General features: G+C 41.2%; 1 protein-coding gene across 1 annotated transcript in view; it reads right to left on the bottom strand.

Annotated features, from left to right (window-relative positions):
* Nucleotides 1-262: 262 nt before the first annotated feature.
* The window catches only part of FIG4 (FIG4 phosphoinositide 5-phosphatase), a 104,184-nt gene continuing 86,653 nt past the window's right edge, over nt 263-17,793 (bottom strand). Inside the window, exon 23 of the mRNA XM_033103558.1 lies at nt 263-1,073. Within this exon, the coding sequence (XP_032959449.1) occupies nt 896-1,073 (178 nt within the window). The 3' untranslated portion in view covers nt 263-895. The remainder of the gene's footprint in view (nt 1,074-17,793) is intronic.

Raw genomic sequence — 17,793 nt, 5'->3', positions numbered from 1 at the left:
TATCTATGAGGAGGGAGAACTGAGACAACTTGTTTTTTAAAAAAAGCAGAGAGATAATGAGATCAAGTCATTTGCGTTCAACTATTAGAAAATGCAGAAAGTTGTCCCTATTATGTTTGACTAAACGGAGAACAAACCATATGTGTACAAGAGGAGTCAACTCTGATTGGACACCACATGTAAACAGAATTGTACACCACAAAAGTTATGCAGAGTAACAACTTTTTAATGTTTTATTTTTAATATTTATAATTTCACATTTATAGAAAAATTGTAAGAATAGTTCAAAGAACTCCTTTTTAGTCTTTCTCAGATTTACCAATTACTAATATTTTGTCCCATTTGCTCTGTTTTTCCTGAATCATTAGCACTTTGTTGACATCTGTCCCTTTACCCATAAATACTTCAGTGTTTATTTTCTAAGAACAAGGCCTTTCAAAGTAATAAATTTTAGATCAAAACACAAACTTAACATAATAATCATCAGAATAAATGAGAAAAATATGTTAACTACAAAGAAAACTACTCCTTTTGCACAGGAGAGGAATTTCGGTCCTGTTGTTCTTTCTGTGATACTCCCAGGCCCTCCCAAGTGCCTGACACATAGCAAGTGCTCAAGAAATGGCTATTAGTTTCTTAATGTCATGGTATGAGACTATATTGATCACAAATCTAAACAAAGTATTTCTAAAATAAAGCAAAGGCAATGACAGTACAATATTCAGTCATTTCTTTATTACCTATAGTTTATAATTCACCAATTACAAAACGAGGAAAAACCTTCTGATGTAAAGGACTGACAGGCAATTACCTTTTTCAGATGAGACAAAACAGATCACAACATAAGCAAACTGACTTTGTTGGTCCCCGTCAGGGCCACCGTGGGGACCTCCCTTCACAGATAGCGGTTTCTGATATATTCTCGATACACAGAGGTGTCTTCTTTCCCAAGGGGCTGCGTGATACCGTGACTGGCCTGGATGTGGGCCTGGAAGATCTCTGTGGATTTTCTATCTACTCTTGGAGGCTGAACTTCATAGATGTTGTCTTGTGAGAAAGCCGAGATGGGTGTTCTATAAAACAGAAGAGAAGAGAAGGTTATGTTAAAGAAATAAAGTGAAGGACCACAGGGAGCGGTGGTCTCCAAGTGTTTGAGAGCTACTGACCTTGAATGAGTGGGCTTAGTAGTAACAAGTGGCGTAGTGACCTCCCCTGTCCCTCTCAGATGGCTTCCTCCTCTGCCTGGAGGACAGAGCTGGACCAGCAACTGCCCAGGGAGCTTTCCCTGAAGCACAGGCCAGGCGGGCACCCCTACTCTGTTCCCACAGCCCTGGGCAACCATGTCTATGTATCCAAATGCCTCCCTCACATGACTGGAGTCGCGTTAGGTGGGCGCTGTACAGACTTTTTGCTCCTTTTTTTGTATATTGATTTGGTATCCTGTAACTTTACTGAATTCATCTATTAATTCTAACAGTTATCAATAGTCGTTTTTTAAGGAAGATTTAGCAGGAATCAGTGAACTAGAAGATACTAATAATTCCTATGTCACACATTGATTAGAGGAGTAAATGAGCTTATGTGTAAAGTGCTCACTTAGCATAGCGCCTGGCACACTGTAAGTGCTCAGTAAATGTGAACCGTTGTTAATAATGATACGTGCTTAATTCCTTATCTGCAATTCTGACATCCTAAAAGCTTTAATAACCTAACGTTACTTTGCTGGTAAAACCTGATCCAATTGAAACTCATTTGGTGGCTGTGGGGACAGAGCCAGGAGTGCAGTTTCCAGGCTCTCGGCCTCACGTGGAAAGGTGCTGGCTCAGGTAGTAAATGGCCATCAACTGTGATTGGATGGCCATCAGCTGTGGCTAGTTGGCCGTCAGCTGTAACCAGTGAGCCATTGGCCACTAATATAACTGCCATGGCTACGCTAGCAGAAAATGGGGGCTAGCAAGAAGATGGTGGCTGAGGTAGCAAGCGTGGATTGCAGTTAGCACAGTGGGTTGCAGCTAGCAAGTGAGGTGGGTTGGCAGAGAGAAGTGGACGGCAGGTTGTGGATCATGTGGCACCTGCTTCCTGTGACTCCAACCCAGCCGCCAGCGAGAATATAGTGGTATGACTCCCCTATCTATGGCTCCGTGTGTGTTCCTTTTTGGCCTCACCATGTCCTGCGTTCTTACGTGGGGAGCGGGACCAGAGACCCTGCGTGACTCCCTGCATGACAGTGGCACATCCTAACCTGAACTAACAATACTCAGCCCATTTCCTGTGAGTATTAGTGTGTTTCATTATCAGACAAGGTATATGTTCCACTGTGGTGTGCTAACACCCCCAAAATTCTGAATTCTGAAATAGCCTCAGGCTTTAGGATAAGAGATTGTTGATCTGTACTAGGCAGCTTCCTTCCTTTCTGGGATGATTTGAAAAGTGCCCAAGAATCTCTCTATTCAAAAATACCCCTCCATTCCCACCTCACCTAACCCAGTGTAGCGCTCAAAATTGCCATACACCCCTTGGGGGGAGGTGCTGTGAAAATGCATCTCGCTGTCTGACATACCCTCTACTCATCCAAGGGTGAGCACCTACTAGTTATTACATCCTTAGCGGGAGGCAGGGCCTCAAGGGATGAGTCAACCAAGTCAGGTGTGATGCAGAGTGAGTCCGCGAGTACAGTGTGGGTGGAAGGTCAGGAAGAGGTCACTGACAGGGGAGGATGGTAAACTAAAAAGATGTGTGGGGCATTGGGAGTGCAATGACAACACACTCCACCACTCTGCCCAGGGCTGGCCCTGCCAGGTGGAGGGGAGTTCTCCATTCCCGGGCACCAAGATAACACAGAGAAAGATCTGGAGAATCTGTTCTGCTAGGCTGGCACCTCGCCTTGTTCATGCACATCTTATCAGAGGAATCACAGGACAGCATCCTGTATGCTGCTGTTTGCTTAGCTGGGACTCCTAGGCTCGGGGAGAGAGCCTGCAGTCAGAAGCAGAATTGGACCTCAGACCCAGTTAGATCTGTACTTGGCATGTCATCAACATTTCAAGGGACACGAGGAAGTGTAGACACACACGGAAGACAGCAGTTATACACTAACACCCTTGATCCTGATAGAATGTGTTACAACTAAACGTGGGTCTTTCTTACTCTCCCAGAAAACAGTCAAGGCAGCTTACTGTATTTGCTTTTATCTAGAACACTAACACATCCTGCCATGGCAGGAGACTCTGCATTAAGTCACATTAAATAAAATCGCATTAAAATAAAATACAACTAGAGGTGAAATATTCTTTCTGGAAGCCAACCTCAACTGTTTTCACCTCAGGGTAATATATTTCAACTCAAATTTGGTAGATAGTTTATGAAATACTCCCATTTTTTTCAAAGCACTCTGATAATTTCATATAATCTTAGAGAATGTATTCTTACTTAAGTAAACAAAAAACAAAGGTAAAACGATTTACTCAAAGTTAAAAAAAAATTAAAGACCAAGGTGAAAGGATCCTGAGATGTTTGAATCTCACTTTGAATGTCAGCCTGACAGCAGTGCTTTCCTTCAAAATACAGAAGTTAGTTATTGTCATGTCTGTGGCTAACACGTTATAATGGTGAATAATTAGGATGATTAATATATGAATTTTTCTTCCCAATTTTCTCTCACAAAGGCACAGCAACTCTATCGTCATTTACATAATTCCAAGTGAGATACTAGAATCCTTTAATGGTTGATAATATTCAGGGTCAAACCATTTTAACCTGAACCTTTAAAAAGGAGGCTCATTAGCATTTTTAAAGATAATTATCAAAGCACCGGCCACAGCCTCACACACCACCTACACCTGTCTAGTATCTTCTCCTTCTCACATCCCTTTCACATGTATTATCTTATTTACTTTTCACACCCATGTTGGAGGCAGGAAGCACAAGGATTGCACTGTCCATTTTAGAGATGAGACATTTGAGGTGGGATGGCTTTCAAATGGGACTAATGGTTTCTGTCCTGTCTCTGAAGCCTGACCTTTGCCAGGACCCTTATGAAGGCCTTAATGAAGGCCTCTCTGGCAGAAATCACACCAGACAGCCAACAGACATAGGCAGCTACCATCTGGAATTACACCTTAATGTAGCTCAGAAGGAGCGTGCCAAGTCACCGAGACACTGCTTTACCCTTCAGAGGCCTCAGCGGCAGACACAGGCAGGCGGGCTGTGGGAGGTAACAGGAGCAGGGCTCCTGATGACCTAAGGCCAGGACAACCACAGGCGGGGCCACAGACCAGCCATTTCCACCCAGGGCCTTGGGTTTCTTGTCAGTAAATCAATCGGGAGTCCTCACCCCCTGCTTCTGAGTAAATTGCTTTACTGCCCCGTGGCATCATGGGAAGCCATTACAAACACTCTAAATACGAATGCCAAACATCAGCCTTAAATGGTAGCAGACTGAGTGGCAGGTGGGTTCAGGGCTCCACCACCTCCTCTCTATAGTTGCAAAACAATGTACGGAGTCAGAAAATGCATCCATTACCCCCTTTGTCCTTGTTACTCTTCTAGATTCAAAGTTTATATTAACAAAATTGTGACGTTAAAATGTTTGTTAGTGGATCTGGGCCAGGAAGAAGCTTAAGACATACCCCATGTTGTTGGCAGAGTCAGAAAAAAGAGCAGGAAGAAATGGGTTCACAAAGAAACCTGTTTCCTCAGATATCAAAAGCCAGTCACAATGGGCTCCTCATGGTTTTAGGGCAGTGGTTCTCCAAGTATGGTCCCCAGACCAGGGGCATTCGCGTCACCTGGGAACTTGTGAGAAATGTCGATTCTCAGGCCTAGTCCAGACTTACTGAATTGGAAACTCTGAGGGTGGGGCCCAGCAACGGTGTTTAATGAGTCCTCCAGGTGATTCTGACACTTGCTAAAGGTGGAGAACCCTTGGTCTAAGGAGACCAATTGTACATAACATGCTAAATAAGCCCTTATTTGTGGTCAACCAGCAGCACTGAACATTTTAAAGCAAGAACTTTTTTCTTAAATGATATACTACTACTAACCATACATTAAGAAGGCATTACTAAACATTTAATTATAAAGATAAGCAGCAGTATTAGATTCATCACACACTTCCTCATGAGGAGACACTTTTGATTTCCCCATTGGCTTACACATATCCAAGGTGGGAAAGAAATACGAAAACATCCACGGGTTGGCACTTGTCTCAGCAGGGACTGGAAAGAGATGGAGGAAAACCCAGTAACGCTTCCAATACTACACGGAATAGTCTTTTTTATTAGTTTAGGTGGCATCTGTTTTGGGATGTGAAAACCAGTCTTTAAACACTAAATGATATGGAAATTGTGAGACTACTTTCTTTTATTCATTCCAGTAGAAAGAGCTGGATTATGGTTGCACTTTCACGGTGGAAAACAATGGTTCCATATTTCTCTCCTGACCATAAAGAGGGAATTGTTTTTTTTTTTCAGCTTCTCCTCACAGACCCCAGAGGCACAAGACCTGTTGCCCCTAATTCCAATGCTAGTTGTATTTCTGGAGATAAAGCATTACAATTACAAATCTGTAGGCTTATTTCTTTTTATCTATAAAACTTAGTTCTATCTTCAAGGAGAGCTCTTACAGTCTTATTTAGAATAATGTATTTGCCAGTTCATTTATGGGTTGCTTAACCTATATTGCTTACTCAAACTCCAAGGATTGATGACACTTAGCCTTAACCGCAGCTCCCATTCATAGAGGAGCAACGCTTCGGGCAGAAATTAATTAGACACACCACGTGCTTTTAAAGAAAATTCTTATTCTTGCCCTTTTATCCTCTTTCTTAAGTGTGGCATTACTCACTTGGTTAAAATGTGACCATGTCTGATAACAACCATATCTTACACTTGAATGCAGAACTAATGTTTGAGTTTCTTTTAAAGTTCAATTCCTGTTGAGGATTTTTTCTGACTTACATGTATTGAGAACCCAATAAACATATTCTGGTTTCACAAGAAAGTTTTATATATATATATATATATATATATATATATATATATATATATACACACACACACACACACACATATATATATATATTAGAAAGTATTTTATATATGTGTGTATATACATACATGTAATTAGTTTCAGGTGTACAAAACAACATAATACAGAATAAATGTGGAAACAAAACAGAAATAGACTCAGAGATACAGAGAAAAAAACTGATGGTTGCTAGATGGGAGGGGGTTTGAGGGATGGGGGAGAAGGAGAAGGGATTAGAAAGTACAAATGGGTAGTCACAAAACAGTCCCAGGGATGTGAAATGCAGTTTGGGAAATACAGTCACTAATGTTGTAGAGATCACGTCGGGTGCCAGATGGGCACTGGACTAATTAGGGAAACCACTTCATACACTGTGTAGATGCCTGACCTCAAGCTCAAGTGGAAAAATATTGAATGTCAACTATAATTAAATATATACATAAATATATATATAGTCACAAGAAAATATTTAATTCAGATTAAAATCTCTTTAATTTAGTAATGTAGTTGATGATAGAAAAACTAGACAATATTCATATAATTTCAATAATTTTATATATGTGACACTTTCCCATATGTTAAAATCTTATTATACTTTCTCTATGATTAGCATTTTGGCATGCATCAAACCCCATTTGGCATTTCCAGAAAATTTTGTAATGGCTCTAGTCACAGAATAGGTTTCCCTTCCAGTGGTCCCTTCTGTTGCTACACAAACTCTAAGTTTTCTCCCAACAGGGCTGTTTGCACCTCACCAAATCATCCTTTGTTGGTCATGACTGAATCACAGAATGAAGAGACTATAGAGCTGAGAGGACCTGACCGCAGACCGTGGCCAGCCCCTCGATTTGCAGATGACCATCCCCATTAGGGCATTTCTCTCATTCCTTCTACTTCCCAGGAGAAAACTACTAGGGGCAGTTTCACGTCGATCAGATGCTCTGTCTCAGTGAACAAAACCTCAGCAAATGCTTGAGTAGCACCAGCCCTTGATTATTAGTCTATGTGTCTTTCTGCCCGTTTGGGCATTTCTACTAGGAAATAATAACCCTTAGCATCTAACGGTACACATTACCATGCCACGATGTCCTCTGGCTCCGCCTTCAATATTGCTCAGAGCCTTTAGCCGTCCCTTGTGGATGCCATTCGAACATTTTTTTGGTGACCATCCACTGCTTCTCTTTAGTCCCCTTGTTAGGTAGCTTGTATCTTTACAACAAGGCCCTCATACACTGAAGCCTCGCCATGAATCTAGTCTACCAAGATGACGCAGTGAGAACGTGCTTGCTTCTTCATGTTAAAAAGATCAAGACAATGCTGCACAGTACTCACCTTCCTTGCACAAGTGTAGACACCTAAGTCCAAAATGCAGCTCTCAAACTGCACTTGTCCAACATGGTAGCCATAAGCCACATGTGGCTACTTAAATTAATTAAAATTAAATAAAATTTAAAATTAGTTTCTCAGCAGCATTGGTCACATGTTTAAAGCCTGATGGCCACAGCAGCCCATGGGCACTGTATTGGTGCAGATACAGAATTTTTCCATCATCACAGGAAGTTCTATCGGAAAGACTGTTTTAGAACCACTTTCCTGTTATTTTTTTCCTCAGAAATTCTGGGTACTTTTATGTCTTTCTAGACCCATTACCCTAATATAATATGTTTCTGCAGAGCATTTATCACTATCCAATCATTTACTTATGTATTTATTTACTTACTTGGACGTGAACTCCATCTCTGTCACCCCTTTATCCCCAGTGCCCAGAAGAACACCAGACACGTAGTAAGCGCTCAATAATTATTTGCTGACTGAATAAATGATGTCTGGTTAAGGAAGGTGATTTTACCTTGGCTTTCTAAATGCAGAACCTGAATTTAGTGTGATCTGGATTATTCTAGACTATAGGGAAGCTATACTCTATTTTCCATCACAAGCCTCGCCCTTAGGTTCCTTAGATGGATCACAGGTGAACTAGAAAACTGTGGGAAAGCTGCAGTGCTCTCTAGAGGAGCAAAGCTATCAAAGGGGCTCAAAAAACAAGGGTAAGACAGGAGGGGTGAGTTCTTACCCCTCTTTAGAGGTGACAAAATGGTGTCTCACAGAGATTAATACATTTACTAAAGGGCTGAAGTCAAGAGGAAAGTGTCAATCTTCAAACCACCTCTACTACAATGAAACAAAAGGCAAAATACACCCCCATATTCTGGGATCCTAGAAAGCAGGCTCTGCCTGTACTCACTTTTATATACCCTGTCCCACCAATTGCAGTATTGGAAGTTGAGTAAGCACTCAGGATTACTGCTGCCTTGCCCCTTCCCCCCCGCAGGGCACTTTCACGTCTTTGGGAAAATATAGGTGTATGATAGAGCAAAGGTGACAGGCTTGAGGGGCAAGCAGCACTTGCCGTGTATTGGGAAACTGAACCATGTTATTAGCTGCTGATGACATTCTAAACATCATCAAGGTAAAGAATAATAATTAATTCCCCTTTACTCCTAAAAGACAACAAGTTCTCACATACACAAAATGCTATGAATCTGATACACAGCCCCCAGCAAAGTCCAATTATTTCAATCTTATTATGCCATTGAGAGCCAATGAACGTGACACAAAACAGGAAACAAATCTGACTCCAAACCTCAACAGTTCCGAATCCTTTTAACAGCTGCTATGATAACAGGATGACTGAACTGTCCCCCAGCACTGACACTGAAGGGAGGGTTGGACATTCACAGGCAGGTTAGGATCCATTAAAGCGAAGACGACAATGCCAGTCCCTTCACAAACCACCATTAGGAGGAATAAAAGGGGTGATGAGAAGTGAAGGAAATCATCTATGCTGCTGGAACAGAAAATGCTGGAACAGAAAATGCTGCAGCTCCCGTGTCTGCATAGAAGGCCCTTCAAAGGCTCGGCAACAAGGAATCTCAACTCCTTAGAGCAGACTAGGTGTTTAAAGATTTTGATAAAAGTGGAACAAGGGAGCATTTTGTTCATCAGGACAGCAGAACCTTTACTGTCTGTGTGTGTTTCTTAGACACGTATCTGCCTTCAGCCTGCAGGGGCGCCGTGAAAGGCACTGCAGTCTCACAAAAGTTGAGGATTTTACGCGTACGCCTAAGCAACGTGAACACACAGAACAATTATTTACAGAAGAATGTACACAATGACCTTAATATAGCTCAAAGAAATTTATGCAGTTGTAATGAATGTCTAAGACTGCTAAACTCTATCTTTTGAAGATTCATTTGTCATCAGACCCACTAGATGAAAAAACAGTGTATGTATGTGCATGCACACACGACTGTATGTAATAGATATATTTACCTGTAACGTAGTGATGGCTATATACACTGCTATATACATGTACGCATTTTTTAAACACAATGCTGAGGAAAGGGCAGTATATATGTATTACAACCTTCCCCACAAAGTGATGTACTTCAAATGAGTCCATGTGAACTCACTGAACAATGCCCATTTTAGTGTGAAGATACTGGCACAGAAGTATATAGCTGATGAGCGTCTAGGGTACTGGAGCCAATAAATCTAGATACCACACTGTAACATCTACTATTTCTTAGACGGACCTGGAACATCTTAGAAGGTAACTTTTTATTTATACTGTTATGTACTGGGGTGCCAAAAACTGTGTACACATGACTTGTATTCATCTTTTGTTATTGGTATGTATTATTACAATTTTGATAGTTTCCTCCTTTCTTAAAACGTATACATTTTTTTGGCACCCTCTGTATATATGATCAATGCAATACACACTAGAGCCTTAGAAACTGTTACAAGCTTGCCAGAGGGGGCGCTGGGGAGAAGGTGGTAGAGCCCTTAGTCCCCGTAGTTCTTCTACATCTGGCTAGTCAGGCAGTGCCAATCTGGCAGCAGTACATGTAGAGTTAGGGGCATGAAAAAATGACAGGCTACCAGCTATACTTTTATTGCGTCTCCCATTAGCTAATGGGAGTATGGCTAGTATACCACGTACCTTACTCTACTATCCAAGCAGGGTGCTTTCCTTATTCTTGCCTAATGGGACTTGATCATTGACATATGGCAGTTGTATGTTCCCATTCTCTCCTTTGTGAATGACAGTTTTCCTTTTCCTTTGTCACCATTATATATTAGGAACAGTCAGTCTTTTTGTTTATAGGTCACTAAATTACAAGCCACCTCATCTGGACCAGATAAAGAGAGCTAACACAAAATCCAGAGATCCTGGACTTTGAGTGGAATACAGTAACTTATGGTGGGGGGTGGGGACTGGGTTCTACCTATAGCAAGAAGAGTACGCGTGGATAACTGGACAACAAGAAGGAGGTTTTTCAATATCCATTTGAACTCCCCTTCTAGCATGTAGAAGCTGAAAAGCAATATCCCAGACTCCCTTGCAATTCAGGTTCAAAACGTGATTTAGATTCTACTCACCACTTGTACTCACAAGAGGCTTTGATTTGGAACTGAGTCATATGGAAAGAAGCAAGATATAGGATATGTTTTGCAGACTGTGGCAAAGCTGACATATTCTTCAGTTGGCCACTGCAGTGGCAGCTTCTTGATTATAGCTGAGATGGCTGGTTTTGCAGCCAGAGCTGCTGTGATAGCTTCCTGATCAAGGCAGATGCAGCAGCCCCTTTGATAGTTTGCCATATGGTTTTGGGAGTTGTTCCTGGAAGCTTGGCCTATAGTCTCTTTGGCCCTCAGTGATTCTGAAAACCACCTAAAATCCTGTAATAAATCACTGTCTATTTAATCTACTAGAGTGGATTGTTTTCTGCAACTGAGCTCTGATCACCATTGCTAGCCAATGAGCAAAGCACAGCCAGATCCAGCTCTCTCTTGCTTTACCCAGAGCAGACAGCCAGGTTCCTAGGTGACCCGTTCCTCGATGGTTCTAGAGGGAAGAGGATACTTCCAGCCATTGGGCACATACATGTGTCTGTTTGCTGTCCATGGAGACGGAAGGGATAGTCTACCAAAGCACACTGATGAGTGTTCATGGTGGTACTTTGTATGTTTTGCCCATACCATTAATATCTTCATTGGTCCAGGTATGGCAGAATGACACTGTTTTTACATTCTGTCTGAGAACTGTAAAATGAGAATGTAATTGTGTTTTTAAAAGATCTTTTGGTTTTAGAGAAATAAAGCAGAATGATTTTCGAGCTTGAAACAGGTAAAATGCTTCCAATGTACAGTGCAATTTATAAACCGTATGGATTTCCTCCCATCTATAGGACATAGTATCTACCCTGTTATAGAACGAAATGCAGTTTTGCTCTGTTCCAGCTGCGTTTTTATTACAAACACTGGGGGAGTGGCCAACAGTATTGGGCTGCATTGTTTTGTAGGCTGTAAGGTGAACATTTCAGCTGTTGTTTAATGAGAGAACACTTAGCTTTGAGCCACAGACCTCAGGGAATGGTTACCCTGCACAACACTAGGTCTGTTCTGCCAATAAAGGGCGGGCTGCACATCAGGGACCTCACAGCTGTTCCCAAAGGGCAAAGAAAGGGCCGCACTGCCTAGAGTCCTCCTATTTTCCCTGCCTGTGTGCAGCCCTGACTCTCCCCCAGGTTAACCAGTCATCTATCGGACATTTACACTGTGACCTCTGGGAGCCATCTGTCCCTTCTGTACTCAAATACCTGCAACAGCAGCAGCAAAGGTCTGTCACTCCTTCAAACCTCAGACCAATGGGTTACTGTAGTGGTCAGGTGTCTTATCGCCCACATGGAGGCGATGACACCCTACTTATATTCTTCTTGCCCATTCAGGTATTTTCACCTTTTCCTGGATGATTCACAAAGGGCTACCATTGAGTTGACCATGTCACATCATTACATCTCTTGTAACCTGCATCTTTTTTTTTTTTTAATTTTTATTGGGGACAGTTGGGGAATAGTGTGTTTCTCCAGGGCCCATCAGCTCCAAGTCGTTGTCCTTCAATCTAGTTGTGGAGGGCGCAGCTCAGCTCCAAGTCCAGTCACCGTTTTCAATCGTTAGTTTCAGGGGGTGCAGCCCACCATTCCATGCAGGAATTGAACCAGCAACCCTGTTGTTGGGAGCTCGTGCTCTAACCAACTGAGCCATCTGGTCGCCCCTGCATCTTTTTTTCTAACCTTTAATCTTAGAACCACTTTAGATTTATAAAATTATTGTGCAGAGGACAGAGTTCCCACATAGCCCACTCCATTTTCTCCTATCAGTAACATCTTCCATTAGCATGGTATATTTGTTGCAATTAACAAGCTGATATTGACACATTGTTATTAACTAAAGTCCAGACTTAGTTTTGACCCAATATCGTTTTTCTGCTCCAGGATCCCATCCAGGATACGTTACATTTAGTCAATATGTCTCTTTACGTTTCTCGTGGCGGTGACAGTAGACTTTCCTTGTTTTTGATGACCCTGATTTTTTTTAAATAATTTTTTTATTTTTCAATTACAGTTGACATACGATATTATATTAGTTTCAGGTGCACAATATAGTGATTAGACATCTATATAACTTATTAAGTGATCACCCCAATAAATCTAGTACCCATCTGACAGCATAGTTACGTGTTACAATATTATTGACTATTCCCTATGCTGTACTTTACATCCTCAGGACTATTTTGTAACTACCAATTTGTACTTCTTAATCCCTTCACCTTTTTCACTCATCCCCCTAGCCCCCCTCCCATCTGGCAACCATCAAAATGTTCTCTGTATCTATGAATGTTTCTATTTTGTTTGTTCATTTATTATTTTTTAGATTCCACATAAAGTGAATCATATGTTATTTGTCTTTCTCTGTCTGACTTATTTCACTTAGCATAATGCCCTCTAGGTTTGTTCACGTTGTTGCAGATGGCAAGATTTCATTCTTTTTTAGGCTGAGTAATATTGTACATATGTACCACTTCTTTATTCATCTGCTGATGGACACTTAGTTTGCTTCCATATCTTGGCTACTATAAATAATGCTGCAATGAATATACGTATGCCTCTGTCTTTTTGAATTAGCATTTTGGGTTTCTTTGGATAAATACCCAGAAGTGAAATTACTTGGTCTTTCTCTGTCTCTTGTTAATAGCCTTTCTGTTAAAGTCTATTTTGTCTGGTATAAGTACTGCTACCCCATCTTTTTCATGAAATACCTTTTTCCATCCCTTTACTTTCAGTCTGTGAGTGTCTTTCAATCTGAAGCGGGTCTCTTGTAGGCAGCATATGTAAGGGTCTTGTTTTCTTAATCCATTCAGCCACCCTATGTCTTTTGATTGAAGCATTTAATCCATTTACATTTCAAATAATTATTGATAGGTATGTAGTTATTGCCATTTTATTATTCATATTTTTTATTATTTTTCTTCTTAAATAAGTCCTTTTAACATTTCTTGTAATATTGGTTTGGTGGTGATAAACTCCTTTAGCTTTTTCTTGTGTGAGAATGACCCTGATAGTTTTGAAGAGTACTTAATCTGCGTCTCTCAGAGTTGGCCTTTCCTTTACTAAGAATCAAAGAAAAACTGTCTCTCGGAAGGAGCTATCAGTAGGATCATGAGCCTTCAAAACAAATCCTAACTGTCCTGAGTTTTCAGAAAGACCCTGTAACTTCCTGGTCGTCTGTGACAGCGCGTTGGGTGCGCTGGCCAGTGGATATCCGGACAGCTGCTGAAGGGATTTCTGTGGGGGATTCAGTGGAGCAGGGGTTTCCCAACCTGGCTGATCATGACACCCAAACGGAGAATTTTATAAAGCACGTATTCCCGGGCCTTAGCCCAGGTGTACTGAATTAGAATTTCTAGCAATAGGGCTTTGAATTCTGTATTTTTGATCCCTTTAAAAAGAAAATAATAATGCTAATTTTGTTTTGAATACAGAAAATTATAAAGAAAACATGGTGCATAATGTCAGTATTATTAATATAAATAAAAGTATAAATGTAGAAACTTTAAAGAGTAACCACAAAATCCAAAATGAAAACTGAATGCCTCCCCATAATCTACATATTTAAGCATTTTCTAGGGATACTCTGGTTGCTCCCTGTTTTTATTGTTGTCTTTTGTTTGCTTTGGGATTTGTATTTCAACAAGATATTCTGGTGTAACAAGACATTTGGAACCTGCTACTACAGAAGAAACACAGATTCAGCTGTGGAGGAGCAGAACGTCCCTTTCAGTGCTGATGTCCATTATCAAATCATAGAACCCTGCTCCTCCCCCACAAGTCAGCCTAAAGCCATTATTAGATGGGGCAGGGCAAGGAGAGACAGCCGGTGACAGCATGTGGGGAACTGGAGCCCAAGAGGGGTGAGGAGGGCGTCCATGTGGGGCAGCCTGAGCAGGGAGAGGCGGGTGTGAGCACCCATGTGGTGGGGTGACCTGCAGCCCAAGGGATGAGGAGTGCGTTCAGGAGGGTAGGTGTCTCTGCAGTGGGAGTGTGAGCCTGAATGGAGGGCATCTGTGTGAGGGAAGGGGTGGATGCAGTGCTGATGGGAGACTGGGTATGTATGGGGGGATTAATCAAATAAATAAATATAATAAGGGTAACAGGAGCCAAGCTTCTCACTACTGGAGAAGGAAGTCACTAATACGGAAAGGGAGGACAGAATAAATGCTGGGTACCCTACAATGACTGGTATCAGTATAAATTTATGGATTTAAATCTATCCATCTATCTGTCTATATTTACCTATATTTATTTACATTATATTTATAAATACATTTATGTTATATACTAAATATTTATGCATTATATACTTGTGTATACATATACGTATATGTATAGTTACACATAGATGTCTGCATACATTTACATATATATGCATATGTAAATGTGTACATGTCCTATGAATGGGCTTGGGAGCAGCAATACCCCAGTGGCAATGGCACACCCAGTCCCAGATCTTGGCTTTAATACCATTTTCCACTAAATAAGATCCAGGGATCCTTAGAGAAATGGCTGATTTCGGGGCTGGGGCAGGCAAAGAACATGATGAGCTTAGAACATCTTGTGCCAGAAATCAAGGAAGTGCTCAAAAAATAATGAGGACATGTCCAAAGAACACAGAAGCTAGGTTAAAGGGACGCTGGTGAAATTGGGGCAATTTGAGCATCCAAATAAATAATGATAGCAACAGATTATTCCCCATTGAACAAAATAGGAGACGAAGATCTCATACTGAGAAAAATACATAAATGAAAAAAATTGAAAGTTTGATGAAGAAAGGGATATTTATATAGTTTCAAAGCATCTTCCACAAAATATTCACTCATTTAAAGAAGAAAGAAAGAGCAACTTCACAGTGAAAACACCCAGAAGATACAATACCACTTTAATCAAGGGATTGAAATAAAGATCGTTAGTAATGGGACGAATTGAAATTGTGTGGCACCTGATAGGATGCAATGAACAGAACCCACCATCCTTGTGTGATAGGCCTGCCTCTATTCATATGTACCTTAAGCCAACAAACATTTATAATGTCACAGTTTCTGGGAGTCAGGAATCTGGGACTGGCTCCAGTTCAAGGTCTCTCACAAGGTCGAAGTCAAGATGTTGCCTAGGATGACAGTCAACTCAAGGATTAACTGGGGCTGAAGAGTTCACTGCCAAGTTCACTTCACATAGCTGGTAGGCCTCAGTTTCTCACTGCCTGTTGATTAGATGCTTCAGTTCCTTGCCATTTGGGCCTATCCATAGGGCCGCTCACAACAGGAAGCTTGCTTCCCCCAGAGCAGGGGATCCAAGAGATCACTTTCATAACCTGATCACTTCTGCTATATGCTCTTGATCACAAAAATCAACTCTGGTATAATGTGGGAGGAGACTGCACAGGGTGTGAATAACAGGCGGTAAAGCCAATCTGAAGGTTGGCCACCACACTGCCCAAGATTCATAACCTGAAAATAATCATGACAAACCCAAATCGATGGCCATTCTACAAGCAATTGGCCTGTATTTTTCAAAGTGTCGAGGTCATGAAAATCAAGGAAGAATGGGGGAATTATTCCAGAATGAAGGAGACTAAAGAAACATGACAACTAAAAGTAATGTGAGATACTGGACTAGATCCCTTTGGGATTAAAGACCTTATTGAAACAACTGGCAAAAAACTTGAATGGGGTTTCAGTAGCTTCATCAGAGGATCAATGTATTGATGTTAACTTCCTGACTTTACCGGACTGTACTGTGATTTTGTAGGAGAATGTTCTTATTTATAGGTAATACCCCCTGGAATGTTAGGGAGAGATAGGATATCAGGTCTGCAACTTACTCTCAAACGGTTTTCAGGGAGTGTTCTTTGTCCTGTAGTTGCAACTTTTAGATAAATTTGAGATTTTTTTCCAGATTAAAATGTATATAAATTATAAAGACCTATGAGAGAAATTTAAAGTTGTCTAAGTTAAAATAGAAAATCCTAATTCTATTAGGTAGAACTACATGACACAGCTGTTTTTATAGGTCAAAATGTGTGAATATTGGTATTTCGTATTTCATGTGGTTCAGAAAATACTGGCAATTTCATATGGTTCACCTTAATACAGAAAATCCCAACGAACTAATCAACATCAAAGACAATGAAATTATGGATGTCAATAAAATGCAGTCAATTCACAGTGCCCTTTGAGGATCTCGCTCCTGTGGTTACCCACTCTTTATCCAGAATCCTCAGCATCGGCCTCTCTTGCAGACCCCTTTCCATCAGCACAGGGAAGCTGTTGTAGTGACTCACAGCTTAGAAATAATTTCTTGATTTCATATTCCTCTCCAGATACAGTCCTATTTTTCTGCACCCTTTTAAAGCATTTTTTTGAAAGAATGGTTTCTATTCCCCATGTCCTCTTACTCACTTCCCATTTCTTCCTAAATTCACTTCAAGTGGGCGACCATCCATAAACATTTTCCCATCACGGCCATCAATAACTTGTCGGTTCATTTTTCTGTATTCAGCACTGCTGCCCACTCCTTCTTTCTAGAAACATGTTCTTTTGGCTTCTGCGAAACCACACTTCTCTTGAGTTTCCTCCTATTTCCCTCTTGGCTTTCATCTTTGCCCCCTACAATTCATCCGCCAGAAAGCACCTAGTCATCTTTTAGAGCTGTGACTCAGAGCACGCCACTCCACGGAAAATCCTCCAGTGGCTTCCCCGGGGACAGAAGACTAGCTAAGCTCCTGAGGGCCCTGGCCCCCACGACGCTTGCCTCCTTCCCACAGCACATTCCTCTGGCCCTCTCCTTCAGCCTTCTGCTTGCTTCTCAAACCTGCCAAGCCGGTTCCTGCCCTGGGCTTTGTGCACATTCTCCCTGCTCTGAACAGTATTCCCAAGTCATCTCGCGGCAGGCACCTCCTTTTCATTCAAGTCTCAGCTCAAAACTTAAATTAAAACAGATCTCAACCTTTAGCTGCCCCAATCACTCTCTCTCATCACCCTGGTTTGTGTTCTTTGGGACATTGATTCTAATGTAAAATTGCCTTATTTATTAGTTCAATGTTTGTCTGCCTACCCTAAAACGTACACCTCCTAAGGGACTTTGTCAGTCTCGTTCTTTACTATATCTCCAGTGTCTCAAACAGCGCCTGACGCATAGTAGGGGCTTAAAAAATATTTAGTGAATAAACAAATCACCTACTTCTTGTTTCAAACTGCTAATGATCCCAACCATCAGATGTCCCATGGTTGTAATAATGATAATTACAGAATCTTAGAGATGACCTTCCTTCCAAATCTTCTTGTCCAACTTCAAATCCAATGAAGAA

The sequence above is a fragment of the Rhinolophus ferrumequinum genome, chromosome 3 (genome assembly GCF_004115265.2).
Source record: "Rhinolophus ferrumequinum isolate MPI-CBG mRhiFer1 chromosome 3, mRhiFer1_v1.p, whole genome shotgun sequence".
Classification (NCBI taxonomy): Eukaryota; Metazoa; Chordata; class Mammalia; order Chiroptera; family Rhinolophidae; genus Rhinolophus; species Rhinolophus ferrumequinum.
The sequence above is the reverse complement of the archived record's forward strand: the minus strand, read 5'-3'. Positions and strand labels throughout refer to the sequence as shown.